Raw genomic sequence first — 27,789 nt, forward strand, 5'->3', positions numbered from 1 at the left:
GTACGTGCTACTAAAAAGCCACAATGTGCATGCGCTGTGTGTTCAGTAACCAAATAAATGTTAGTGTACATGTTAGAAATACTCTAGACCAACCAGCTGAAACTGAAAGGATAGGATTACGTTTCCTCCCATGGAAAGGCAGATGCCCGGCCCAACATATATGCACACTGCCTGGCATGAAAATCAAGAGGCCATGGAGTCCCTCCCACCACACCTGGACACCCGTAAGACCTGCCTTCCTGGAGGATCCTTGTACCCCCTAGGCTTACACCTTTTATGATTTTTGCAAGCAATAAGGCTGTGCTCCTTTCACTCCCCCCCCCCCCCCCTTTCAGCTGGTGATGATCATCAAATTGGCACTGGCCCATGACAGGTTGAGCTATGCCCTGCAAATCAGTGGGGTCCTGTTCTGCATGCACTCTAGGGCCTTAAGGGATAGTGCGCTAACTTTTGAGCATGCTTAACATGCACGCTGAACTGTAATGCGAGGGCACCCATGTCATGATTTCCTTGCAAAAATCATTTTTAAAAGCCAACTGAAAAATTTGCCTCTCCTAATGGCTAGAATCTCATCAACTGTTTTCAAACAATGCCTTGTTTTAAGCAAAACCTAGTTCTTGCTACATTTACATCTTTATCTTGCACATACTCAGTTCAGTCACATCTGATACACAGTTCCATGCCACATGCAAATTAACCCTTTTCTACATATCAGTCTCTCATCTTCAACACACAGCACACATTCATGGGACTACATATGCCCTGGACAGTAGGGAGAGCAGAAAAAAAACATGTAGCTAGAACAAAATCTTATAGAATGTTTGACATGTTCTTCCACCTTTCTATAAGCTGCATGAATGTTTGAATATCTAGAAATACTCAACCTGCAGTATTTTTTGTGCTGTACAAAAGACACTTGCATTTCCCTCTGTTCCCTTCTCTGTATTACATTCCTGCCTCCAGCTCAGTTCAGCACTTGCAGCAACAAGTTGCGACTGCCGCTGGAGCTCAGCTAATGTGCCCCTGAAATCTGGCCTCTTAGGTCTTGCCATGGAGCAGTAGCTGAGCCTCTCTGCGCTGGTGGCTTTGAGTGTTGATGCTATGGCCAGGAAAGGAAGGTAACCCGGGACCTGCTCTAGGTATCGTGCATAACTGTTCTCAGCACTGCCACTGAGCCACGGGCTGCTCCTTCAGTTCTGTTCTTAAAAATGGAGATTATTTTGTGCAAAGTGGAGGTCACCCTCTCTTTCACTCCTACAGTATGTCCTCCTCCCTTTTACTTTCATGCTTTGCCTTCTGTGCCCCCCTCAAGTCTATCATTCTCTCCTGCTAGTGTGGCCCAAAACCAATCCGATGGTCTGTCCATAACAAAGCAGAAATCGGGAAAACAGTGGTGATTTTGTAGCGCTATCAATAGTCACACCCCCAAATCGTGGTCTCTGTGGCAAGCATCAGCACATGGAAGCTTGAGCTAGAGAAGACCACTTCCTTTCTTTCACGAGTTGCAATGCCAGAAAAAAAGGCAATGTGTTTAAAAAGCAATGAGCATCTTACTGCCCTTAATTATTCCACTGCCCTAGTCGCCTCTTCTGTCTTTATAGCAGGGGCAACTTTGTATCTTGCAGTAGAATTAATGCATTGTCGTCAGATATTGCCTGAGGATGGAAACGTCCCCAAACTGCATCTTCCAACATTTTTAGCCTTATAAAGGGATTGTCTCGTACCTCGCTACTTCACTGTTTTTACATGCAGACATTAAAGGCTGATGTAATAAGTGGAGTGTTAAAATTGTGCACTGAAATAAAATGCACACTGCTACCCAAACAAATAACGGGCTGCGCAGACTGTACTGACCATTTTTGGTCTTTAGCTGCCGTCTTTCACTACGGTACACTAAAATATTTTTAACTCCTGATATACAGGCCGATACAGTAAAGCGCGGCCGCTGTTACCCTGCTTCTAACCCATTTTGTACCCACAATTTGGCTGCGTAAGTCCAACCCGCGATTCACTATCCCTTTTAACCCATCCTTACCACTTCTTGAAATCAACGGGTAACCCTTTCCGCCCGTGGCATGTATATGAGATGTAAACGATCGGATTAGCTATTCCCTCCCATCCAGTAATGTGCGCCCCGATTATCGCCTTTTTAACCTGCAGTTTTGCCGCGCGTTTAACCTGCTAATTTACCGCCTACCCTTACCCCTGAGTTAGTGTGGAGCATCAGGCAAGCCCCGGCAGAGAGAGACGAAATTTCATGGGCAAACTTTTCCTGTGAGGCTTCAGCAGCCCGGGGCGGATCGGGCGCTCCCCATGCGAGGCGGCTTCCAGCAGCCCCCGCCGGAGAAGGTGCATGAGCGCATGCAAATGATTGCTTCACTGCCTGACCCCCTCACCCCCCCGGGACAAGACCTTTAGAGGAGCCAGGATCGGGCAAACTTTCCCCCAGCCCCCGCTCACCTGCCCTGGTCACATCCATGGGTGCCGGTCTCCCGTGCGGGCGTGCTGACAGCTCCGGAGCAGCCCCAGTCCTCTCTCCCCTCCTCCTGAGCGGCTTCAGCAGCAGCCGGGGGTGGATCGGGCGCTCCCCATGCGAGGCGGCTTCCAGCAGCCCTCGCCGGAGAAGGTGCATGAGCGCACGCCGTGACCTGAGCGCCCGGCTGGACGTCCGAGGTCACGGCGTGCGCTCATGCACGTACAGGTGGGCGTTCATGCACCTTCTCCGGCAGGGGCTGCTGGAAGCCGCGCCTCGCATGGGGAGCACCCGATCCACCCCGGCTGCTGCTGAAGCCGCTCGGGAGGAGGGGAGAGAGGACTGGGGCTGCTCCAGAGCTGTCAGCGCGCCCGCACGGGAGACCGGCACCCATGGACGCGGCCAGGTCAGGTGAGCAGGGGCTGGGGGAAAGTTTGCCCAATCCTGGCTCCTCTAAAGGTCTTGTCCCGGGGGGTGAGGGGGTCAGGCAGTGAAGCAATCATTTGCACAGGACAACAGAAACTGCACCAGCCCTTCTCCTGTATCCACTTCCTGGTACCTGTCATTTCAAATGTCATTTCAAATGACATTTGAAATGACAGGTACCAGCGCACCTAGGATACTTTTTATGTAAAATCACTCCGGTTTTATGTAAACCGGAGTGATTTGTATCTGATACAAGAACCTCGGTATATAAAAATTAAAAATAAATAAATAAAATAAATACTGTATAGGCGGTGTATAGCGCTCTATACAATAAAATGGATTGCGCTTTTTGGACGCGGCTTGCATTTGCATGCCATTTAAATACTGTATCGAGCGGTATGTGATCCGGACTGTGTGTGCGGCAATTGAGGGTGCGCCCGGCACTACCACACTCTTTCTTCCGCGTCCTTACTCTATCGGCCTGATAGTAAGCTAATGGCATGCTAATGCATCAGGAGTAAAAAAAAATGTGCACAAGCCTGAAAATGTGCATATAGAAAATGCTTAGTGTGCATAAAAACATGATTTGATGCAGAAAATATGCTTGATGCACACAAAAAAAAAGTGCATGTTTTCTGTGCCTAAAATCCCCACTAAAGGTCCCAGGGCCAGAACTCTAGCCTCTGCCCATAGACTAATCTTAGCCCTGGAAACTTTACCTCCTCTCGGTCTAGGAGTTAAATTCCCAGCGCACCTCTCTGTATTGGGGAGTAATAATGAATGCCTTCATTGACAGGAGCTTCTTGGTGCATCAGCAGTAAAGTTTGGGCATAAAAATTGTGCACACAGCGGAGGGTTAAACTGTGAGCTCTGCTCAGCAATCCTTATTCCATTGGACTCATAGTGCTCCCTTCTGCCTGCATGGTTGACGATCATGTTCATAAAGATGTAACGCAAGATTGTTTACCAGCATCAGCTGTATATTGATGTATCCAGATCATCAAAACATGTTAATGTCTTTTAAAAATACCCTCTAAAGTAGCAAACATTCACTGTAGCTTAGCATACATTTTACAGGAAATATTTTAATAGCAATATATTTTACAGTATAGAAGTGCAACAGAACCTTTAATATCTAAAGCTCCCATGTGTTTTTAAGTTTGCCATAGCTGTGCAAAAGATACAGAGCAGAAAAGCAGACCCTAATAAGATATAGGCAAACTAGCATTTGATCACTGATCCCCCCCTTCTGTAAATGCAGCTGCACCAGCTGTTTGACACTGCAATATGAGTCATGGGGAGGAGGGGAGGGAATCAGCAAACCATCTGTAGTTTTCCTGCCTATGCCCCTTATAAAAGACACATAATTCAGCCCTGAGGGGACTTTTATCCCTGATTTACAAGTATGTGAAATGCAATTGGTTTTCTCTATAAATTCTCTGGCAACAGTCGCTATCGATGACCTGCATTCCTAATGTTTCTTAGCAGGGAGTGACTGGGAGCATGCAAAATTCTCAGAGAGAGAGAGTGAGAGAAGGTGCCTCAGCAGCTCATGTCTGCATGATTTGTTTTCACCTGTCTGCTTTCAGCCAGGTGACTGTCCAAGTTCCACCATAGCTGAACATGAAGCTTGCGTACACCGGCGCAGTGCATTTTAGCTGGAGAATTCCACAGTGCAAAGTGTCTTTGTTACCTTAAATCACAGCTTTCAGCAATTTTGAAAAAAAAAAAATCTGTGTACGGTATTTTACCACCAAGAATGCAAATGATGTAAGTTTAGTGCACATATTGTGTCTTTCTCTGAGCAGCAGGGCTGGTGCTAGATCACCAAAATTGTGGGGACAGCAAAATGCCACCAGCACAAGGGCCAGTGGCCAGGTGCATGACCGAAGGTTTGCCTAGGGCACCAAATACTCTTGCACCGGCCCTGCTGAGCAAGTAAGAAGGAATTAAAAATTCAATGACTCTGTCATATGAAAATAAATACCATGGGAGTGGTGGGGCAGGGGCTCTCTTGGTTTTAAGAGTTCTCAAATGTGCTTTCGAAGGTGGATGCTCAGTGGTGGCCACAGCGGACAGCTTGGAAAAATCCAGCAACAACAGGAGAGTGCAGCAAGTTGCTGAATGATTCCAATGCCCGGAGATTGATCCAGGACTATTTACAGGGCACTGTTTTAGAATGATGAGAGCCATGCAGTCCCACTTAGTCATGCATTGCATTAGGAGCGGTAGTCTTTTTTACTGTATGGCTTATTCCCCAGTATGCTATCGAGCTCACTCACAACATGGGATGTCATCTTTGGAAGCACCTGGAAGAGAAAAAACAGAAATAAACTACTGGTTCCTACAAAAGTCATTTGATAAGAAGAATTCTAGGCGAGCAGGTGCAGATACCATAGATGTTTGGATGGTGCAGATAGAGCAGATTTTTACCAAGCTGGTGTTAGGGTTATGTTCAAACAGGCTTGTTATCTGATATTATGCAATATCAATTTTTAACACCTGCGCCAATCACATTCGCTACAGACTGCATGCACCCATTTACTGATTGTTTTATCCATGGACAGCTGCTTCAGTTTCTCCCAGGCCAGGTAATGCATGAAGGCAGCTGAGATTGCAAACGTTTCCTTCTTCAGAAAAGATTGCAATAATTTGCCTTAAGTCAAACTACTTGAGCAGGATTTTGGCAACAGAATTGAAGGCAATCATACTAGCAAGCATTTCTATTTGGAGTTTGGATGTTAAGAGGAAGACCAGGATCCCCCTCCCCCTTGCTTTTCACTCGGGTTTGTATTTCATCCCTGAGAAAGGATAAAAGCTGACAGGTTTTGAGATGTATCACATTTATATTATGAATCTTAGTACTTCCATGCAGGTGTGGCACTGACACGTCAGTCATGAATTCTGCAAATGCACATAAAATGAAGGCTCGGGTGAAGATACATTTAAAAAACAAGCTATTACTATTATGCAAGATGCCCACTTTTTATTCCAAAAAAGCATGGAAATATATGAAAATATTAGGGATGTGCAGGGTGAAAAGTTTGAATTTTTCTTTTTTTTTTTTTGTTTCATATCTGACAGTTTCATTTCAGCATGTGCTGCTTCAAAATTTAGTGTGCCTCAATTTTTTTAGTGCACATGCTATTTTGAAATAGCACACACACTAAAAGAAAATGCACAGAAAAAAAAAAAGAGGCTTTGGTGTAGGATCAAAAAAACAAGACTCACAATGAAAGCAAAGACAATGGCATGTCAGCATGTTAAAGAATCCAGTACATACTGCTGCTTAAAATGTTGGGAGTATAAGGTTGATATTCAGGGGGCCGTGAGTGGGTAACTTTCTCCAGTTGCTCAGTGGAACATGCCTGGAATAAGTATTCCGCTGAGTACACCCGACTCACCAGGTAACTTTAGGTCAGTTATTTTTCCAACCAGATTTATCCAGGCAGCACTGAATATCTCATCTCATCTGCTACAGTTTAGTTCTAATCCCCTGCCCCCAATGCCTGCTGTTTTTTACCCCGCTAAAATTTTGTCCAGGCAATGAGGAAGCAGGTGGAAATATTTAGTCCAGGTAACGTCAGAGAGTTAGCTGAACAAACCCTTTGAATGTCGACCTCTGAGTGTTTTGCTGTGATGTTTGGAAATGTTAAAAACATTTCAGTTTTATCGCAGAATTCCCTCAAAATAAATAAAGTATTTCAGTGTTGTGCAAATGTGTAACTCTTGCTACTGATTGCTTATCTTTAGTACCTCTTTATAATGCAATGACATAGGCGATAGCAGATAGAACTGGGTTAGAATGGGGAAAACCTCTAGCCGTGGGACCAGGATAAATATGTGTTGCCTGCAGTGCAGGCCCTAGCTGTTTCTTGCCCAATTCAGCTTTAAAACAGTGGGGCAGTGTCACGGAACCCTATCTTTAATAATTTTGGGTTCCCAGTGACTAAACTAAAGAAGAATTTTTCCCCTTCGGAACAGAAACTGCTCAAGCATCTCAGATCTAGACTACAGAGCCCCAAAAGTCAGTCGCAGTTATTTCTGGGAGTCCCATCTCAGCATTGCTGGTCAAGTTTAAACCCCTCAAGATGCATTCCCCTACTTTTCCTTTCCATCGTAAGTCCTGATTGGATTCAGGCCTACACTGTCACCATGTGGCAACATTTTTTGGATATAGTAAAGTCACGAGTAGGAGGATCTCGAGTCTACTTGCCTGAATTGCGCCCAGGTTCTCTATAAGTTGCTCTGGATTGGATGATCCCAGAAGAACGGAGCTCACCCCTTCGTTTCGCAGACACCAAGCTAGGGAGAACACATGAACTGCTCTTAGCAAATGGACTTGTAGATAGAATTTGTTGCATTTAATTGTGCTTCAGGTTGAAGGCTAGAACCTTTTTCTGCAGAAGGTTTGAAGTTAATCCAAATAAACCTGTAAGGGCTTTATTTACTAGTATTGTTGGGGTATCCACAGCAGGACATGAAACAGATTTCTGAATCTGCACAAGAGACTAAAAAATAAATCTGACTGGGTTTTTATGATAAGCACTATTATATCTTCATAGGGAATCTTTCCCTAATGCTTGTCATCTAGATTATGTTTTTAGTGCTGATTGAGCCCAAGAAGCCAATCTACCTCATCATAACATTGCCTTCCCACTAATGTAAAACTGACCTACCCCGTGGTAGAGATTTGTAGCTCTTCTAGTCACGGGGAAGCTTCTTAAGTTTATAAACCAAAGCATAAATATGGCGAGCCATCCATTGCTCCTACCATGTGATAGGGGCCGGCCAATGGCACCGATAGCCCCTGTCACATGGTAAGGACAAAGGGCCATCGGCGCCATTTTGATTAGTGGCAGTCGACGGCCCAAGAGCGGGAGATCGCTCCCGGGACCCCCGCTGGACCACCAGGTACTTTAGAAAAGTTTTGGGGGGTTGGGAGGGTGGGGGATTCTAAATAATTTGATTTAAAGGGTCGGGGTAGGTTTGGGGGTTGTTTTTCTGTGTGCCCTTTCTTCCTGCCCCCCCCCAAAAACGATAAGAAAACCACGAAAATTTTGTGGGGTCTTCCTATCGCTTTCGGGGACACCCCGATACCTGATGGATGAGAAAATATCTTACGATATTTTCATCCGTCAGAAAAACGATTCACATCCCTACTAGTAACCCTTACTGTGAGGAGTTCCTCATTACTGACTGAAGAGTGTACTCTCCTTTGTAATATTTCCATGTTTAAGTTGGAAGTATCAGAAGAAAGAGCGTGGCGGTTTGAAGCAGGAAGAGTATATAATAAAGCATATATCTAAAAAGAAAGTCCACTTGGCATCCTGTTCCATGTCTGTGGACTCCATGTCTAATTTAAAAAATGAGAATAAAATGATGGGAGCTATGGCTCTTCTACAGCTTTTCAGATGAATAAGAATATGTGCTGTGGAAGGTTTACTTGTTACACCGGGTCAGGCCAAGAGTCCATCAAGCCCAGTATCCTGTTTCCAACAGTGGCCAATCCAAGTCACAAGTACCAGGCAGGATCCCAAGGGGTAGTAGATAGATTACAAGCTGCTTGTCCCAAGAATGAACAGTGGATTTCTGCAACTCTTCCTTAACAATGGTTAAGGAACTTTTCCTCCAGAAACTTGTCCAAACCTTTTTTTAAACGCAGCTACACTAATAGCTTTCACCACATCCTCTGGCAATGAATTCCAGAGCTTAATTATGTGTTGAGTAAAAAAAATATTTTCTCCTATTAGTTTTAAATGTATCACCTAGTAACTTCATTGTGTGTCCCCTGGTCTTTGTACTCTTTGAAAGAGAAAACAATTGATTAACGTTGACTCGTTCCATTCCACTCATTATTTTATAAATCTCTATCATATCTCTCCTCAGCCATCTCTTCTCCAAGCTTAAGAGTCCTATCCTCTTTAGCCTTTCCTCGTAAGGGGATCGTTCCATTCACTTAGCTGCTCTTCTCTGTACCTTTTCTAATTCTGCTATATCTTTTTTGAGATGTGGTGATGAGATCACATCATGGAGAAATGCAGAGGACTTCTCATGTACGTAACCCTCACTTATTTTCAGATTCTTTTAAAGAGAAGAGAAATAAGCCATAAGATGCAAGTCATTTTTTTTCAGTGGTGATGGTTACATTCTTGTGGAAATTCTAGTCAGTTGTTTTAACAGCTCTGGGGCTGCCTTTGAATCAGCTCAGTTGTATGAGACCTTTTATTTTAGATGAGCAAGCTGCTCAGTTTCAAACAGGGTCTGAAGCAAAGCCCTGAAGCAGCAAATTTAAAAATGATTAATAGCTTCTGACCAAAAGGTGCTTTCTTGCTTCTTTTGCTGGGCCACTGTGAAGGAGGAAAAAGAACTCGAGGTGTTTCAAGATAACAAATAGTGGTCTGATGTGCGACAGGATTTTTTTTTTTTTTATGATAATGATGGGACTCCTACTTTAGATGCTGTCTTCAAAGACTTATCATAGGGATCTTTGTCCTCAAAAAAAGCATGATGTCTTCAGGAAATGAAATATGCAAAAATATCTCATGCGTGCTCACTGTGGATATCCTGAAAACCCAACTAGTCAGGCAGTCCACGGGGGCAGTAGCCCTCAAGCCTGGTGTTGGGGGCTGCCTGACTAGTTGGGTTTTCAGGATATCCACAGTGAGCCCGCATGAGATATTTTTGCATACTTTGCTGGATATTGGCTGAGTGTGTTTTGAGGACTGGGTTGGTTGAGAACCATTGCTCTAGAGGAACTGTGAGGAGAGTTGTTCATAAAAGGGCCCTAACCTTGTGTGAAACACCATCCTTAATTCCAAGTTCGGCCCTCAGAATCTGAAAAGCTACTCACTTGCAGCGGATGTTAACAAAATTGGAGGAGCAGTGGGCTGCAAACTAGAGAAGCCAGAGTTGAAATCCCATAGGCAAATCACTTCCCCCTTATGTGCCTCAAGTGCAAACTATGGGCCTCATTTATTACACATTTTTCCCATGGCTACAGAATGGGAGAAAAGCCTTAGTAAATCAAGCCTCAACTGGGGACAGGGAACTACCTGCAGTACCTAAATGTAACCCATTTTGAAGTGCCTGAAAGCCAGAATAAAAATAAAGAGCTGTTTCCCACTTGATTGGTGGTTTAGACTATATGCTACATTAAATCTCCTTTTTAAAATTTCTTTTTCGGTTTCAGCTAATCACTGGCATCCAGAAGAAGTAGCATTTGACACTTATTGCAACATACATGCCATAAAATGTGTTTCATTTTGTTGTTATTTTTTAGCATCTTATTAGATCTATAAAATGAATTTTAATGTTCATACATTATTACTTGTCTTTAACAAGTAAATTATTGTTTGATTTTGTTTTACAATCAAAATATTAAATTATTTTAGAACATTTTGACTTATCAGTAAACAGTTTCAGGGGACATTGTTACTTAGGGCTGCAACAGAGTTCTGGAGGAAAGTAATTTATCCAAAATAACTCTGGACCAACCAGAAAATAATAAAGGTATCTACAGGTTTCTGTTCTTGTTTAAAATGAAATTTTTGTTGTCTTTTTTTTTTTAATCTCTCTAATACATGCATCAGATAAGGGGTTGACATGACTGATCAAATTCTAATATTTTTTAAATTAAATATTAGTATTTATATTTGCCAAAGTTGCTATCTGTGTTTGCTATTTTCTAAGTTCCAATTATGGGTACATGCAGCCCAAACTGCACAATTTTATATTATCATCCATGTCTATACATGGCCACATCAGAAAGTAAGTGCCTAGGCCGAGATGAGTACACAGCTGGGTCAAGCTGCTAAGGCATTTGTGCAAGCTACATTTAATGAAGAACCCCCGTGCAGGATAGTAACACTACCTTTGCTCTTTCACCCTGAAGAGGATCTCTAATGTTCCGGGGCAGGACCCAGGAGCTGTGTCCTCCCTACCCCAAGAGAGTCTCATCTGGAGTTCATTGGAATCATCTTCCTCTTACCTACTGCTAACTGAGGCAGGGTGCATCCAAGTCGTTCTGCGACGGGGGAGAGGTCTTTCAGCTTTGTTCTCTGTCTTCTTCCTTCTTCGCTTAAAATTTTGTCCTTCAGCCACTGGTAGCACTAGATATTAAGCACATGTAACTGAGAGGTTACTGGAATATGCAGAAAGTGCTGTCACCTCAAGGGTGTGGTTGTTCTGTGTGGGGGTGTGGGGTCGGGGGTGGCAAATGCTGCATCTTCCTCCTGTTCCTTGGCGCTTCCAGCTCAGTCAGAAGGGCCCAATGAGATTTCTGTCACAACTACCCTTAGCCCTCCTCTTCTCCCTTCTAGAGAGCTACTGGTCATTAGGAGATCCACTGGTCACTAGGAGATCCATATTCAAAAGCCATTTAGACGGATAACGCAGCTATAATTTAGCTGGATAAAAAGGGGTATTTCAGGGGCGTTCTGGGGATGGATTGTTATCCAGCTAATCTAGCTGAATAGCGGGTGTATTCGATTAGGTTAGCTGGATAAGTTTAGGCCTGCTGCTCTCTGCATTCCCTAAAACCTGCCAAACCCTTTAAATCTTTCAGACTTGCTATAAAATCATTGCCACTGGCCCGGGACTCTCCCTTCCCTCCCTGCTAAAAAAAATACATTTTAATTTCCCTCTTCTTCTTCCCCCCTCCACATCACCCCCTCCCCCACTCCAATCTGACTCCCTCCCACCCCTCCGTTACCTGCCAAACTGTCCCCCCCTTCTCCGTGCCGGGATCGCTGTTCTCTGCGATCCCGGCCACTTCCAGTGTAACTTAGGTTATTACCTAACACTTCCAGCTCACAGAGCTATAAAGCAGTGGCTCCCAAGCCTGTCCTCTAGCAGGGCTGGTGCATCCATTAAGCCAAATAGGCAGTCACCCAGAATGCCAAATATGAGTGTGTGTGTGGGGGGGGCAGCAAAATCCAACCCGCATGAGGCCCAGAGGGGAGCTGCGCCAGAACTACCACCTCCAAAGAAGGGAGTGCTGTGCTGGAGCCACTACCACTAATGGGTAACTTGGCGAGGGGGTACATGACCCAAGGTTTGCCTGGGGCACCAAATACCCTATCCATGGGACCATCACTGGGTGAAATAGAGCCCTGGGTGATTAGGGGGAAGGTTCATCTCTGATATTGAGGCTAGCTGGGGAGGATTTCTTTCTCCCGTTCTCCAGTGCTGCTGTGCTGATACTCGCTGATAACAGCCCTGGGAGTCCCCTGCTCTCTTTCCCCACCCCCTAGTCCCTATGCACCGCTCTTCTTCTTGCTGGCTGCTCCTCTTGGCCTAGTGCCGGCAACTTTGTATTTTTTGCTGGGACAGCACGGTTCACTGTTCACCTATTTGAAACACATGGCGCTCTGTATCAATGGAGCCCTGCATGGTTCATACAGCTGATGACTGAACCATGGGGACAATGAGAGGGAGAAGGGAGGAGAGGTAGAGGGGGTGCCCTTCAGGCTTGGCACTCCCTCAAGCAGTCACCTGGCTTGCCCATTCCTTACGATGGCCCTACTTGGCCTATGGACCCCACAGTCAGTTGAGTTTTCAGGATATCCATAATGAATATGCATGAGATATCTTTGTTACCTTGGAGAACCAGTATATGCAAATTTATCTCATGCATAATCATTGAGAATATCCTGAAAACCCAACTGACTATGGGGTCAGCAGGATTCCTATATTGTCTTCCTACAGCAAAGTCATTGAGTTTTGAACACTTGGCAGATTAGCGCCTGTACATCAAAAAGACTTCTCTTTATTAGATATATTGTCAGTCCAAGGACAGTCAAGAGGTAAAGTTTTATGTAAACTTAGTCTTGAAGTGCATGATGTTTTTTTTGTCAGATACATTACAGTGAAAGTTTTGGTGAGTATTGAAATGGTTTCTTCTCTCTGTAACGTGGCTTGCAGGGGACGCCCAAAGCAAACACGGGAATTCCATGTAGCAGTTTGCAAATATTATATCTATAAAAAGAATTAGGCTGGAAAGTATTTTTTCATATTTTGTGCCAATTTAAAACATCTTTAGGAGCCGAGTCACAGATTGGTTAGCTTGTACTTTTCTTGGGAGCTTTTTCCCTTTAAAAGTGAAAATGTAGCCATCCATCGACTTATTAATTGGCTTCTTAGTGAACACGATTCCAAAGAGATTTGGGGAGAAAAGTGATTGTGGGCCTTCATGCAAGCATCCTTCCCACGGATACAAAATAGAAGAAACCTCTTGGCAAGGAGTTGGTTTACACGTCACGTAGCCTTTGGGGAAAAGATCACTTTTTGAAAGAAAATGAGCTGGTTATACCTTCAGTGACGCTCTGGAGCTTTCCGGAACACCATTTTCATATTTCCCTGAGATAATACCACAGGCAAGAGGAGACCAAGTCATAGCGCCAACCCCTGCAGAGTAAGCATGCAGACTATAAACAATTTGCCATATTAAATATTGGATTTTATACACTTTGGGGCTCGCAAACAGGATAGCAAACACAAGATGCCAACAAATGCCACGTTACTTGGCATTTTTGCACACAATGTTTTTCATTTGTACAGCTCTTCGCAAACTGTATGCCAGATCGTTCATGCACTGCAAAATCATGCAAATCAGCAAACTGGTGATTCAATGTAACCTTTTTTTTTTTTTTGCATGGAAGTTGCCACAAGGAGCCATTTGCATAACATGCGACTATTCCAGCACTGCGAGACAAACGTCTGACAGTATAGGCCATTCCCGTGGAGACAACTGCGAGTTACTACATCGACCCCTTTATTTTTTAACTGCAGTGAACACATTTACCACTTACTTCCTTGAAAGGATGGATCGGTAAAAATGGACTTTTATTGGAACTTGCCCGACTCTGGCCGAGTTTCGCTCTGCCGAGCTGCCTCAGGGGCTGTGGCACATAAATATAAACAATTAAAAATGCACACAAACATAAATATTTGTATAAACATATGACTTATGATATAAAACATATTCAAAAAAATATATTAAAAGAATATATTAAATAGTAAAAACACTTAAACATGGAGACAGTGCTTGTTTTGTGTGCATAAGATGATGATGTTACATAAAAAGTTACGTATTTGAGAGTACAGATACTGTGGCTGAAACATCAATTAAAAAGCGGAGTGGAAACAAGTCTTACAAAGGACATGGTCTATAATGATTGTTGCACAATGCACTTCATCAAACAGCATATGGCTGATACATGCAAAATTTGTAACAAACAATAAAATATATTATTGAGGAGGTCAATGTGTATAATTAATAAGAAAAATAAAAAAATATATAAAAAATATGTAAAGATGGCAAACTAAATCCATTTTTTTTACACACCGGTCTAGTTAAGTCTCTCATTATCCACAATGTCTATGAGCCAATCAGTCCACACATGTGTCTATTCTCGCGTGATTTCGAGTGAGAAGCGGGAAAAATAAAGGTCCAATACAGGTACTAACTGGTTCTTGCAGTGTTTGTCAGAGCAGTATGTGACCGGTGCAAGTTCAACAAAGGTAAAATATTAGTGATTGTGTTCTTTTTAGTTTCAATAGCTAGCGATTTCATTCTTATATATATTTTTGTCTGCTTAAGCGCATACTTAATATGACATAGTTTCTTGCGCTTGGATATTATCTGCATGCTGCCCCACTTTAGCACTTTTATACATTAGATTTAACAGTTAGTGATTCCATCATTTTTGTTCGGTATTCATTGTGACACAGCTTCCGATGGATGCATATTCGCGGACAGCCACAATATGCTGTTTGACTTATGCACTTTTATATATTAGGAATTTAACTATTGTCCAGCGCATCATTTTCATTATTACATTGCTTTGGCACACGTCTCCCCGCATATCATTCGTTTTGAATTTTCTACATACTGTTGATAAGAAGTATTGTTAGCATTGTATCGAAGTGGATTTTAGCTATTTATGTTCTAGGGAGCACTATTGTATCGAAGCTGTTTTTATTCATTTGTTCATTTTGTAGCGAAATTTATTATTGTATTGCTTTTAACTTCATCTTTGATTTGTTCCTGGTATCTACCGGATCAAGATTTAACACACTGTAAAAATTAAAAATTTAAAAATTATTGCTTGCATTCACATGCAGTAAGGTTCACTATTCATTCATCTTTTTTACCGTTAACTCCTTATCGATTTGTGATCAGTTGAAAGACATATAACAGCTTAATAATAATGATACAAGATGTCAGTATCAATTTCAGAATGAAGTCATTCAGATTTGTAGTCTGACGAATGCATGTGTTCATTTTTTATTTATACCTATTCTTGATAACTAAGGTAATTAAGAATTTTTGTTCCATAAGAATTGCTTCAATACTGTTCACACAAGTGATTGATGAATTACAAGTGACAAGCCCGGATTCGGTGTGTTCACTCATATTCCTTCATCCTAGGAAATCAGCACAAGTATATAGAGCCAAGTTTCTGGCTCAACAAGGTACAAGATTTAGTTTGCCATCTTTACATATTTTTTATATATTTTTTTATTTTTCTTATTAATTATACACATTGACCTCCTCAATAATATATTTTATTGTTTGTTACAAATTTTGCATGTATCAGCCATATGCTGTTTGATGAAGTGCATTGTGCAACAATCATTATAGACCATGTCCTTTGTAAGACTTGTTTCCACTCCGCTTTTTAATTGATGTTTCAGCCACAGTATCTGTACTCTCAAATACGTAACTTTTTATGTAACATCATCATCTTATGCACACAAAACAAGCACTGTCTCCATGTTTAAGTGTTTTTACTATTTAATATATTCTTTTAATATATTTTTTTGAATATGTTTTATATCATAAGTCATATGTTTATACAAATATTTATGTTTGTGTGCATTTTTAATTGTTTATATTTATGTGCCACAGCCCCTGAGGCAGCTCGGCAGAGCGAAACTCGGCCAGAGTCGGGCAAGTTCCAATAAAAGTCCATTTTTACCGATCCATCCTTTCATTCTTCTGTTGTTCGTCACATTGGATCGGTTACCGGTTTGCTTCCTTGGACCACTTACTTCCTTTACAGTTCACAATTTAACATTAGGAAAAGCCCCATTTCTGCTAATGAAAAAAGCTGTTAGCCCCCTGTACAAGCATAACAATGGCTTTTGATTGAATATACAATGTAATGAGTTGGCAATGTTGCCACCCTTATCCCCTCAGAGGCAGGTTCTAGTGGGTGGAGCAATGACGGAATATCAGCCTGTGGTCTGAATTCTAAAAGACTTTCCTTGAGCTATCAGAGCCTATTATTTTACTTTTTTAGACCAATGCCATTGGATATTATTATGGCCAGTCAAAGCAGAGGGTCAGAAGGTTAGCTAGACGAGACAACACCGCAAAAAGCAGGGATAGATTTTCCATATGTTTACGCATGTAAGTAGGATGAACATGCATAAGTAATATTTTGCAAGAGCCCGACGTATACGCCTGCTATCAGTGCTGTGTGTAAATGTGAAGGAGAAGAAAAAAGGGATGGTTTAGGGGCGTTTTGCAGCAGGATTCAAAGGCTTGCGCAGACGTTAGCATTTTGTAAGTGGCATTTGTGCATTCATAGCCCAACTCCTTCACATGCTTTTTATATTCGCTAATTAAGTTGAGGAAGTGAAATTATACTTGTTTGCAGTTTTTGTGTGGGAGGTATGGGTGAAGTGGGGGTCAGGGTGAATGGGTGAAGGTGTCAGTGAACCGGTGATTACAAGTATGTGCCCAAGTGTGGCAGACTCCGCCCGGTCTGGCCACCAGAGGTCACTGTCCCTGGATATGACACACTTTAGAAGAAGCCATTCATCCACTCAGTCTCTCCCACCTGGAGGGTCTGGATTGGATGCCTGAACCCTATTTAGCCCAGCCATTTTAGAACACTTTGGGATCAGTTTGAGGAAGCCTTTGAACAGTAAGGATGGTTAGGTTTTATATTCTGGTGAGGCCTCCCAGCTTCACCCAAATGGAGTTTCTGTTAGAAGTGATATCTCACTGTGCAATTCCTGCCAGAGGATCCTTCTCTTACTAATTTACAGAGAGAGAGAGAGAGAGAGAGAGAGAGAGAGAGATTTTAAGCCTGATACTCTTTAAGGGCAAAAGGGCTCTCACTAGAGGACCAAAGACCTGAGAGCCTCCTCTGAACCCGAGGTGGGCAAGCACCAGTGCTGGATCCTGCTGTGAGAGACAGTGAAGGCTGAAGATGTATCCAGTTGTTTTTGGACTTGAATAGAGTGGGGAGGTTTTTGGGAGGGGGCCCCACTGGGATGCAATGCTGAGGTAGCCTGATCCCATTTGACTTTTCCCCACGAGAATTCCCCCCAGAAAATAATATCGACTAAGGAAGGAAGAACGAGATCAGGACCAGGATGGATTGGGTGTCCGAGGAGATGATGACCTAAGGTAGGATTTTTGCTGTGAAGTTGGGGACCCCTCCTCTAGAATTCCCAGAAAATCCTGGGTGAGCTTTGTACAATTAAAATCACCATGGGGGCTCTACCTAGAGGTCTGAATAAAGGACACCTACCTACAGAGGAAAATCATTCATGTACCATCAGTCAAATATAACTTCAACATTGGTGACAAATGGACTTTAATTTTTGATTACCAATCAGTAAACTTTATTTTAACACCCAGACCCTGGTCCTATCTGATTTTTCATAGCCTTCATGCACTTATAGTCCTCCGCACACACTGGGAGCAGCACAACATCATCTGGGCCATAAGTGAGAGCTTCCGCCCTATAAATAGAATCCTCACCCCCTCCCGCAGGGATCAGGAGTCAAGCATGGGATGGAATTTGCTAGCCGGATCATCCCTGAATTAGTTTGTATGGTCTTGGGACTAACGACCCTGCTAAGGGTTACACAAGTATTCTCAGAAGTCTTTTCTAAAGTCTAGTAGTCTTTTCTAAAGACTTGCATTGACAAAGTACTTAATGACAAATTCAAATTAAAGGAATTCATGATATGTAAACAAATCCTAAATGTAAAGTAATAGTTGCTACACTTTTTTTTTTAAGTGAAAAATATCAAGGTGCAGGGGCATCTACTGAAATGTTTTGAAACCCTTTTGATGATCTTCCTGCTGGCAAGCTATCGAGATGATGGTAGGACGACCATTCCACAGGAGCTGCACTGATGGCCGTAGGTTAGTGGTAAGAGATGCCATTCCATTTGTCATGGAGCAAACTTTTCAGTGAATGGTACAGCACGAAGAATGCATTTTCTAATCTGAATTGGATATTCTATACATAGGGAGGGAAATTTTCAAAGGGACTTCTATGGGCCTTTAGAAAATTCTGCGATTGATATGCACATAAAATTACACATGCACGCATGCACACACACACTATGGGCTGGATTTTAAAAAGGCCCAGTGATGCGTGTAAAGCCCCGGGACGCGTGTACGTCCTGGGGCTTTACTAAAGGGGCGGTCCGGGGCGGGGCGGTCTGGGGCGGGGCCAGAGGCCTGCAACACAGCGGCCATTGCCGCTGTGTCGAGGGATCGCGTGCCGGCAGCCTGACGGCGCATGCAACTTGCGCCTGCCCAGAGGCAGGCGCAAAAGGTAAAATAAAAATTTGCGGGGGGTTAGAGTAGGGCTAGGGGGAGAAAAGGTTAGGGGAAGGGGTGAGAAGGTCAGGTTAGGGGGAAGGGAATGGGGGAAGGCAGTGCTGCTCGGCGCATGCAAGGTGAACAATTGTGCACCCCCTTGTGCGTGCTGCCCCCTGATTTTATAACTTGCGCCCGCCTGCGCAAGTTATAAAATCAGGTGTACATGTGCGCCCGCTGGGTAGCGCGCGCACATGTATGCCCACGCAGACCTTTTTAAAATCTACCCCTAAATGCATATACTATTACACGCCTAGGGGAGAGACATTCTGGGGCTAGAGTTTGGGTGGACTGGGATTTGTGTGCTTATTTTTTGATTTAATAAAATATATATGTAAACTTTCTCAGTAAGACTATGTGTGCCAAGCAGCAGGAGTAATTGTGTGTGTGTGGTTTTGCCAGGATAATTTTCAATGTACCAAAATCAACTCATATAAACACATTTGTTAATAAAAATATTTTTTTATATTTTCAGAAAATTTTTTTAATCAGACAAATATATATCTTGAAAAATTATAATGAAGGAATTGGTAGTTTCATATAAATGTATGAAGGTACCAACCAGGTGACCCACTCTTGTAACCATCAACATACCACCATCCCCTGTTTTTTTCTTTAGGTCAGTGAGACTCAAAAAATGTTAAACACATAATCAAACAACGTGAACAACGGGAGAATTTCCGGTTATTTGGTGAGCCCGGACCCCTGAAGAAGGACTGAATCTGAAACCTGGCCATGTTGGGGAAAAGGAAGCGCTACCAAACCATCTTACAAGTGTTGAGGAGATTCAAGATATAGCGTTGATGTGCAGCTAAGTAACATTATGAGTAACGTTTCATGTTATAAGCATTGACGTGCAATACAAGAATTCACGGCATTTGGAATAATGTTTCCACATTTTTTTAATGGCTCCAATTTTTGTTTACGTGTTTAACTAGGTGGCCTTGTGGGAATGACCCTGGAAGTAAAGAGGGGGGATTACCGGGAGAGTCAGGTTGTTGTAAGTACTGATGTTAACAGTAAACGTTCAAGTTTTACTAAGTCACCTCCAGTTCCTTCTGTGAGTGAATAGCTGATGCCCATAGCAATATATGTTATTTTTCAGTACACAATGCCATTTGATAACACAAATATATTTACATCACCTATTTTGTGGTACAGTTCCGGAAGCTGCACCTCCACTTTTTCTCTTTGGAAGAGATGGTATTCAGCCTGTTCACATACCGGAGGGATCATATTAAACTGCCTTGCTACAGAATAAGCCTCCTGTGGAGAAAATTGAATACGATGGTGTACTGGCTACAATTGATCTGATGGATATTTATTTAACACACCTAGGCATCACAATAATCATTTTTTCTTGAACTTTATCCCCAAGGCCTCAGTAAATTTCATTGATTTCTGATGAGAAGAAGTTGACCTGTTTTCTTCAGCATTCCAATAGAAAGCTACATTTATTTGCAGGTTGGACGTCCTGCAACTTCTTATAAAAATGTCCATTGTCCCTCTGCAGATAAGTCAGCAGTGCTATAAACAGCTGCATGTGTACTAATATGTTTCCTATCTTCAAAAGCTTATGCCTCGATAAATCTCCCACCAGCCTCTATGCCGTTTTTGCTAATACAGATTAACATGGCTACGCTTCGGGAAGTGTATGCACCGTCCGCACAAGTTAGGGGAAAACGCCCTGCCTTGCTATGGGTAAGTCCCCTTGTCTTATGAACGTTTGGTGGGATTTCACACTTAGGGGCCTATTTGCTAAAATGTATTATGCATTCATTTTAACAGCGTCTGTTTACTAACAACACTCGTCAGCACGTAATGCATTTTTGTAAATAGGCTACGATGCTAGTTAAAGTTGCAGTCTCTAGCATGGCGATTAAACTGCTATCCTGGCTGCCTGCCTTTATTTATTTGGTATTATAGTTCTTCTACAGCAACTGAAAATGGAGTACACTAAAACAGAATCAATAAAAGAAACATAAAGCTGGTGGACAAATGCATAAAACAACCAATGGTCTCCCTTTAACATTTCAGTGGAAGGCCTACTTTGCACGCCTAACTCCAGAGTACAACCCCTCAGTCATCTTAACAAAAACCATCCCCTAAAATACTGGCTCCCCACTGTCATGGAGGAAACCGTACATGATTTTTTTTTTTGTTTATTCAGCTTGCTTCTTTAAAAAATAATTTAACCCTGCACTATTGCCCCGTTCTAGGCAAATAGCAATACCACAGTCATGAAATATCTACTCAAAATAAAAACAAGTAAGACACAAACAAAACAGAATCATAAAAGGCAAACTGATAACTAAAGCAGGATCAAAATAGCAGCAACAATACAATTTATTCCCAGCAGCTGCCAGCCACCCTCCAGTTATGACTGCCTGAGTGCAGGGAAAGATCTCTCAGACTAATTCATGGAACACCTGCCCGCAGAGAGGAGATTTCAACAAGTTTTGGAAACCCAATCACAGAAGTTTCTGCTTTCGGGTCTTTTGGAAGTGAGTTCCAGAGACACGGGACCCAACCACACCACAGTTAAATAACCCTTCTCAAGACTGGGCTAATCTCACCTGCTTTGCCGAGGAGAACGGCCAATAAATTACAAAATGAATCTTTAAAACCGAATTAAAACACCTAGGAGCCAGACTGTACATAGCCTTCAAAACCAGCATTACTGAAAACTCAGTACTCCAAATAACAAGACGCCAAAGCGGCCTAAACAAAATCGGTGTTATATGGTCGCAAACTCATGCTCCGGACTCAACTTGGGCAGCTGCATTTTGGACCATGTGACGCACCTTCAGGGCTGACTGAGGAAGGCCAATGTGCAATACATTATAATAATCGAGTGATGATGTGACCAAAGCCTGCATACACGTTTGGACACCATCTTCAGAAGTGAGAAGAGAACTTTTCAGCACAATATCCAAGGTTTATTATTAATTAATATCCAGGTTTCCCTGTTATACTGAAAACCCGATGGGGGGTTGTGATCTTTTTGGTCTCCTACAGGGAGATGTGGTTGAGAAGCTTAAGGTCCTGAGCTCTTCTCATCCAACAATGCCAACTTTCTATAGATCACATACTTAAAATGTGTTTCCTCTCATTAATCCTCACTCAGTAGGCATGCCGATAAAAACAGTGAAGCAGCATCCTGCTTAGAGTATTTTATTAAAGTTCCCTTACCATGATCTCCATAGCATTCCAGCGTGACGTTCCCCAGTACATTGCCATTCCCTGGTTTATTACGTAGGTCATTGCTCGGACAATTTCTGGAACAAGAATAAAGAGAAATCCATCCAGGTGAGGACTGATAACCTGCAATCTCATCTTGGCTAAAACCATTTTCTATTCTGCAATTTCCATGTTGTTCAATGTGGATTACAGTAAAAGCAATACATAATAAAACAAACACATAAACCATTAACCCTTAGTTCTAAGATGCATTATGTTATACAGCATTCACGTAGGAAGCCTCATACATTATAGCTCATATTGTTAAAAGCTGTTGACACATATTCCACGCTAACCCGCTAAATTTAGTTGGCTAACCTGGCCACACAATTAGCCATCCTAAATCTACCCACTCAAATCTTGGGTAAGTGTGGCTGAACGCCGTCTTATCCAATCTGTGGGATATTGAAAATCGACGTCCCCCCCCCCCCCATATCCAGGACCATGGCAAGGGGTGGGCAAGAAGGGCCAAGTGCCTCTGGGAGCCACAATGCCCTTTCCAGTCTGTGAGCCATTTTGTCCTGCGACCGCCCTGCTTATAAACTCCTGAATCAGTCGGCTTTAAGTCAGGTCCAGGCAAGATCCACTGACTTTCCAAACCTTTCACTGCTCCTCCTTTGTTCCTAATGTGATGTTTTAGTTTCATAAGCGATCAATACAGTTCACTTCTGAAGATAATTTTGTAAGAACACAAGATGGCAGTATTGTAAAAAGAGATATCTGGCACGTTTCTTATTCACACTGAAACGTGCACATTTTCACAAGGCTATTAGAATTGCAATTAGCATTTTTGTATTCTTTTTAAACACCAAAGAAATCACTTCGTCTGGATGCTACTTACATCTTCATGTTATGCACTAGCCGCAGAATTTCATCACGATCCATGTTCTCTTATTAATCCCTTTTTTCCTCTTGTTGATACTTATGGCAATCTCATATAGTTACTTAGTAACAAAGGGGTGATTTTTCAAAGGGTTTAGGTGCCTATCTTTGGGGGTAGAGCATCCAAATTGGCCCCTTTGAAAAATGACTAGGACTGAGTGCCTAAATTTAGAAGCTTAAAAACTGGGGGTGGAGTTACTGGGGGAGGGGAAGTTAAGTGCTTAGCACTGATTTTCAGCGCTAGGCACTTAGCGTAGGCTTCTAAATCTAGGCAGATTAACAGCAGGCCAAAATATAGGCTCCAAGTTCCCAAACTTAATCCAACACAAGCAGGCCCTCTGTCCACACGTCTTACCATCAAACTTTGTAATCATCTAAGTGGCTACTACAACTAATGAGACCGTGGCTGAAACATCCAGCTGCCTGTGTCCCCATGGCCTTGCTGGACAATAGAAGTAATAACAGTAATGAGATTGCACTAACATCTGCATTGGAGGAGCTTGCAGTGAGTAGGGAGCGATGCAATCAGCATGCTCTCTTCTGCATAGGCCTGGATGCATGAAATCTGTGATAGTCTTCGGGGAATGCGAGTTCTAAAGATAAACATGAGCATGTGTTTCTGCTTGGCAGGCGAGCATGCTACTGTGAAGCTTTTAAAGCTTCTTGATTCAATTGGAAGCCATAATGTTGCAGGAATCAACAAATCCTCTATTGTTTGACTTTCGCCAACTACCAAAAGGCACACAGAAGCTAGAGGCTGCAACTTTTTGTCTCATGACATTTGATTTCAGTTTTGAAAGCACCTATCAGAAGATCTCTGGGCATTTGCCCTTAAGCGTGGCATGTAATGCATAAGAAAAGTCAATGGACAGATACAGTAGATCAGCAGCAGAAGAAAGATCTTTGCACTCCTAGGGAGAGGAGGTGGGACATGAAGTCACACTCTGTGTCCTGAACAGATATGATTACTACTTACTTTATATAGCAAGAAGCATCTAGAAAACTTGATTGTAGGGTAGAGTATGTAAAGTTGACTAACATCCCATACTAATTATATGAGCCATGTGGCTGATATTGCAGGTGGTAGTGAAGCTGCTGGAGCTTCCATAAACTATGAGATGTCTGTTCTACAACTCCAAGGCACACTTGGTTCTTCTGCCATTTAAACTGGCAGCACTGTCCTCCCCCTTCCCACGCCAACCTCCTACCTAACAGAACAGGCTACAGGGGAAAAAATATTTTCTAATTGGAATACATGTGCTAATGACATAAGAGCTTTCTTTTGTTTTTGCAGAGAAACAAAATCTGCTACGGAGGGCTTAATTGGACTACTAGGCATCTGCTTCAGGCTGTTGTTCTTGAACCTTGTCTAATTTCTTCAGCAGAATTTGCAAGAATTGGGACAGCTTGGTCCATAGAGAAGCCTGGTCCAAAGGAAAACATGTGAAATTAGACATAACGGGGAGAGAGACAGAGCTAGGACATAGTTAGAACAGAGAGAGAGAGAGAGAGAGAGAGGGAGGGAGAGAGGATATAGAATAGGTTTAGGTTGTCTAAACACTTAAACATCTATTCCCCTTTGCTATAATGTCAGAATGAATGACAGCAACTTATTAATCACCCAAGACAAAGAAAAGAACTTTCTGAAAAATGAAGTGAAGGTAATGGAAAGGACAATAGTCCAAATGCTTCTAAAGAAAGTGGAGGCTTTTAGTGCATGTATTTTATGCCCGTTTTCTAAGAGAACCTACCTATCAGGCCAATTCAGTACGGTGCGCTCAGGCTGAGCGCACTGTTAGCCCCTGTTTGGACGAGCATTTTCGACGCGCTATTATTACCCCTTATACAGTAAGGGGTAATAGCGCGTGGAAAACACGCAGCCAGCCAACCCCCCCCCCCCCCGAAACTAATAGCGCACATCACATGCAAATGCATGTTGATGAGCCTATTAGTTAGTCACGCTCAATACAGAAAGTAAAATGTGCGGCCAAGCTGCACATTTTACTTTCAGAAATTAACTCCTACCAAAGGCAGGAGTTAATTTTGGCCGGCACCAGGCAAGTGTACAGAAAAGCAGAAAAAACTGCTTTTCTCTACACCCTCTGACTTAATATCATAGCGATATTAAGTCGGAGGCTCCAAAAATTAAAAAAAAAAAAAAAAATCTGCCCGCGGGTTGGAAAACGGATGCTAAATTTTGCCGGCGTCCGTGTTCCGAACCCGTGACTGTCAGCGGGTTCGACAACCGACACCGGTAAAATTAAGCGTTGGCTTTCAAACCCGCTGACAGCCACCGCTTCCGCCAATAAGGAGGCGTTAGGGACGCGCTAGTGTCCCTAGCACCTCCTTATTTGAATACTGAATCACGTGCCCAGGAGAGTGGCCTGGGCGAGCGTTGGGAGAGCGGGCACTCGCCTTGGAGCGCCGGCTCTCCCGCACAGTTTACTGAATCGGCCTGTATGTTATTTCTTTGTGGCAATATAAGCATGAAAGATCTACGCTAAAAGTACCCATAGGCTTTGTACCTACTCTTTTTTGTGGGTGGCTGCAAGGGTTGAATAGCACACGGACTAGGGCAGATGTCATGCGTGCAGGTTGTTCTCCTTCGGCTACTGAGCCCGCCCTTAGAATGCCTCCTCACAGTCCTGCTAAACGTATGTGTGTTGGAAAAACCCATGTGTGCTTTTAGCCAGGCAGAAGAGGGCTAATTTCGAAACTGTTTACTGGGGGAAAATGTTTTGGCTGAACATTGCCCTCGCTAAGAAAGAAACTGAAAGCGATTCCAGAAATCAGACAATGGCATGCAGGACGTTTTTCCTTCCCTGTCTGCATCCTATGTGGACTGCAATTAATGAGGTTGACATTGTGATTTAGGTGGGGAGAAAATCTCCAAGAACTTAGGTATAAAGAGGCTAATTCTCAATGTTGGCTGGCCAAATCTTTTGAAAATCAACCCCTAAAAAGCTGCCACATTTCCATTCTTCCCTATATCTATTGTTTCCAGAACCATTCTCTCTCAAGCTTTCAAATCCAGTTGTCTATGTTTGACGCATTCCATTGTTTCTGCTATGCAGAAACCGCACATCTTGCTACAATCGATAAGCGAGATGGGAGTTTGCTTCTTGACGTCACAGGCTCCCATTTACTGGGGCTCCTGGCATTAACAGTCCTGAATCTAGAGCCAAGCTGGCCTTTCTTAATGAACTGTAGGTGGTCCTTCAGGTTCCCTCAGAATTGCGAGGTAACTGGACAAAGCCACCAAATATGAAGCTTGAAATCCTCTTCCCTGCAACTCATGGGGAACAAGCTGTGTAAAGCTGGTGATGTCTTGACAGAGATGAACCACCCGAAGAGGATTTTATTAGGATCTGCATGTGGGAGGTACATACTGAAGATTTTGCAGCACTGCCCTGTAACATCCCATTGTCACTCAGCTGTATTTTATTCACTTTTTTACTCTGTTTATATGTTGCTCTTGGGCAGGGCGCCTTGCAGATTGATAAAATGGCAATTGTTCTGGTACAAAGCGAACGCTGGTGGATGGATTAGGTAAATGCAAGGTGAAAGAAGTGAACTTTAAGTTTAGACGTAAAGGTGGATAGGCAGGGTATAAACAGAGAATGGGGCAAAGAGAGAAAGAGCTCAAAAGCAAGAAGTCGCTTGTTTTGCTCATGGCGAGGGCGGGGGGAGCACATTACAGAAATTCAGGACATGAGATTGGGAGAAGCAGCAGCGTAGCTCTTGTTTCCCATTGACTGCAGCATTTTATATTTTGGGTTTTTTTAAATCTGAATTGCTATCCAATAAAATCTTGTATAGTGCAGAGATAAGACCCTGGGAGCAATCTTTCTAAATGAACAATTTTCAAATAAAGTTAAATCTCTGTTAACATAATCTTTGATCTCTTTGCTTGTGATGCGGTTAACCTGCACAAATGGACAGATATTCTTCTGTACATACTTGAAATCCAGAAGCTTGTTATTTTCATATGGTTTGCAATCCCAGTTTACTTAGATGAGGCGGACTCTTACTACGTCTATGTTTGGGGGATATCCTATCATACTGCCTGCACTTTTGCTTGTCCAGCTTATGTCTACCCTTCCTCTCCCTGTGGGATATAAACTCTGTCACAGCATACTATAAACCTTATTTTATTCTGACTGTATTGTAGATTTTACTGTGCTGGGTGTTGCCATGCAGGTGTTGTACGTGTTAACCTAATTTTGGTAACCAATATGTGAGTCATAAGTATCATCTGTTTTGTCCGCAAACTAAAGGATATCGGTTTACTAATAAAAAGAATTATGTACATTAAGTGCACAATAATAGTAGATTAAAGTTACCTTAAGGCCCCTTTAGAAGGCAATTCAGAGTTAGCACTCTTTTTAAGTCAGCCTCCTGCAGTGTCTAGCCAGAATGGGGAGAATGGTGAGTGGGATGCCAGCAGTGGTGGACTTATTACTGCACATTTGTATTGATTAATTCAACATATTAGATATTTCATTGAATTCTTTGTGGATGATGATATTTATGAGACTAATTAAAAAACATTTTGTAGTTCGTGAGCTTTTGAGACCACCTAGGTCCCTTCATCAGACGCGATTGGAAGGCTGAAGCAATTACATCTAGAAAATACTATGGACAGGAATTCCTACAAAAAAAACCCAAAAACATATTCAGGAGGTGTCAGACCAGCTTTAGATTACCATAGTTTTTTGTTGACCTGGCACTTTCCTCAGTAGGAACCAGGGCTGTGATCTGGCACCATGCAGGGTCATACATTTGGGTTGCAAAAACCCAAGGCAGCAGTACAGTTTAGGGGGTGAAGTTCTTTTGTGTTCAAAACAAGAGCAGGATCTGGGGGTGATCATATCTGATGATCTTAAAGTGGCCAAACAGGTAGACAAGGCGACAGCAAAAGCCAGATGGATGCTTGGGCATCGAGGGAGAGGAACAGCCAGCAGGAAAAAGGCAGTGATAAGTCTCAGTACAAGTCTCTGGTTAGACCTCATTTGGAGTAGTTTGTACTATTCTGGATACTGCACCTTCTAAAGGATAAAAACCGAATAGAGTAGTCTAAGGGGCAGCTACTAAAATGGCCAATATCATAAAGTGTTAAGATGTACATGTTTAG

The 27,789-nt window shown here is 42.7% G+C and overlaps 1 protein-coding gene and 1 long non-coding RNA gene across 2 annotated transcripts in view; one reads left to right on the forward strand and one right to left on the reverse strand.

The window, feature by feature from the left end:
• Positions 1 to 4,894: 4,894 nt before the first annotated feature.
• Positions 4,895 to 27,789, reverse strand: part of KCNAB1 (potassium voltage-gated channel subfamily A member regulatory beta subunit 1) — a 306,923-nt gene continuing 284,028 nt past the window's right edge. The window contains exons 10-15 of the mRNA XM_029616487.1: positions 21,726 to 21,811; positions 19,679 to 19,799; positions 13,212 to 13,306; positions 10,890 to 11,010; positions 7,116 to 7,204; positions 4,895 to 5,208 (exon numbers count right to left, since the gene is read on the reverse strand). Coding sequence (XP_029472347.1) covers positions 5,119 to 5,208; positions 7,116 to 7,204; positions 10,890 to 11,010; positions 13,212 to 13,306; positions 19,679 to 19,799; positions 21,726 to 21,811 — 602 coding nt within the window. The 3' untranslated portion in view covers positions 4,895 to 5,118. The remainder of the gene's footprint in view (positions 5,209 to 7,115; positions 7,205 to 10,889; positions 11,011 to 13,211; positions 13,307 to 19,678; positions 19,800 to 21,725; positions 21,812 to 27,789) is intronic.
• On the forward strand, positions 14,315 to 15,865 carry LOC115099131. The gene is made up of 3 exons (XR_003858689.1): positions 14,315 to 14,422; positions 15,243 to 15,376; positions 15,813 to 15,865. It is a non-coding gene; the product is annotated as an uncharacterized LOC115099131 (long non-coding RNA).

This window comes from Rhinatrema bivittatum, chromosome 9, assembly GCF_901001135.1.
Source record: "Rhinatrema bivittatum chromosome 9, aRhiBiv1.1, whole genome shotgun sequence".
NCBI lineage: Eukaryota > Metazoa > Chordata > Amphibia > Gymnophiona > Rhinatrematidae > Rhinatrema > Rhinatrema bivittatum.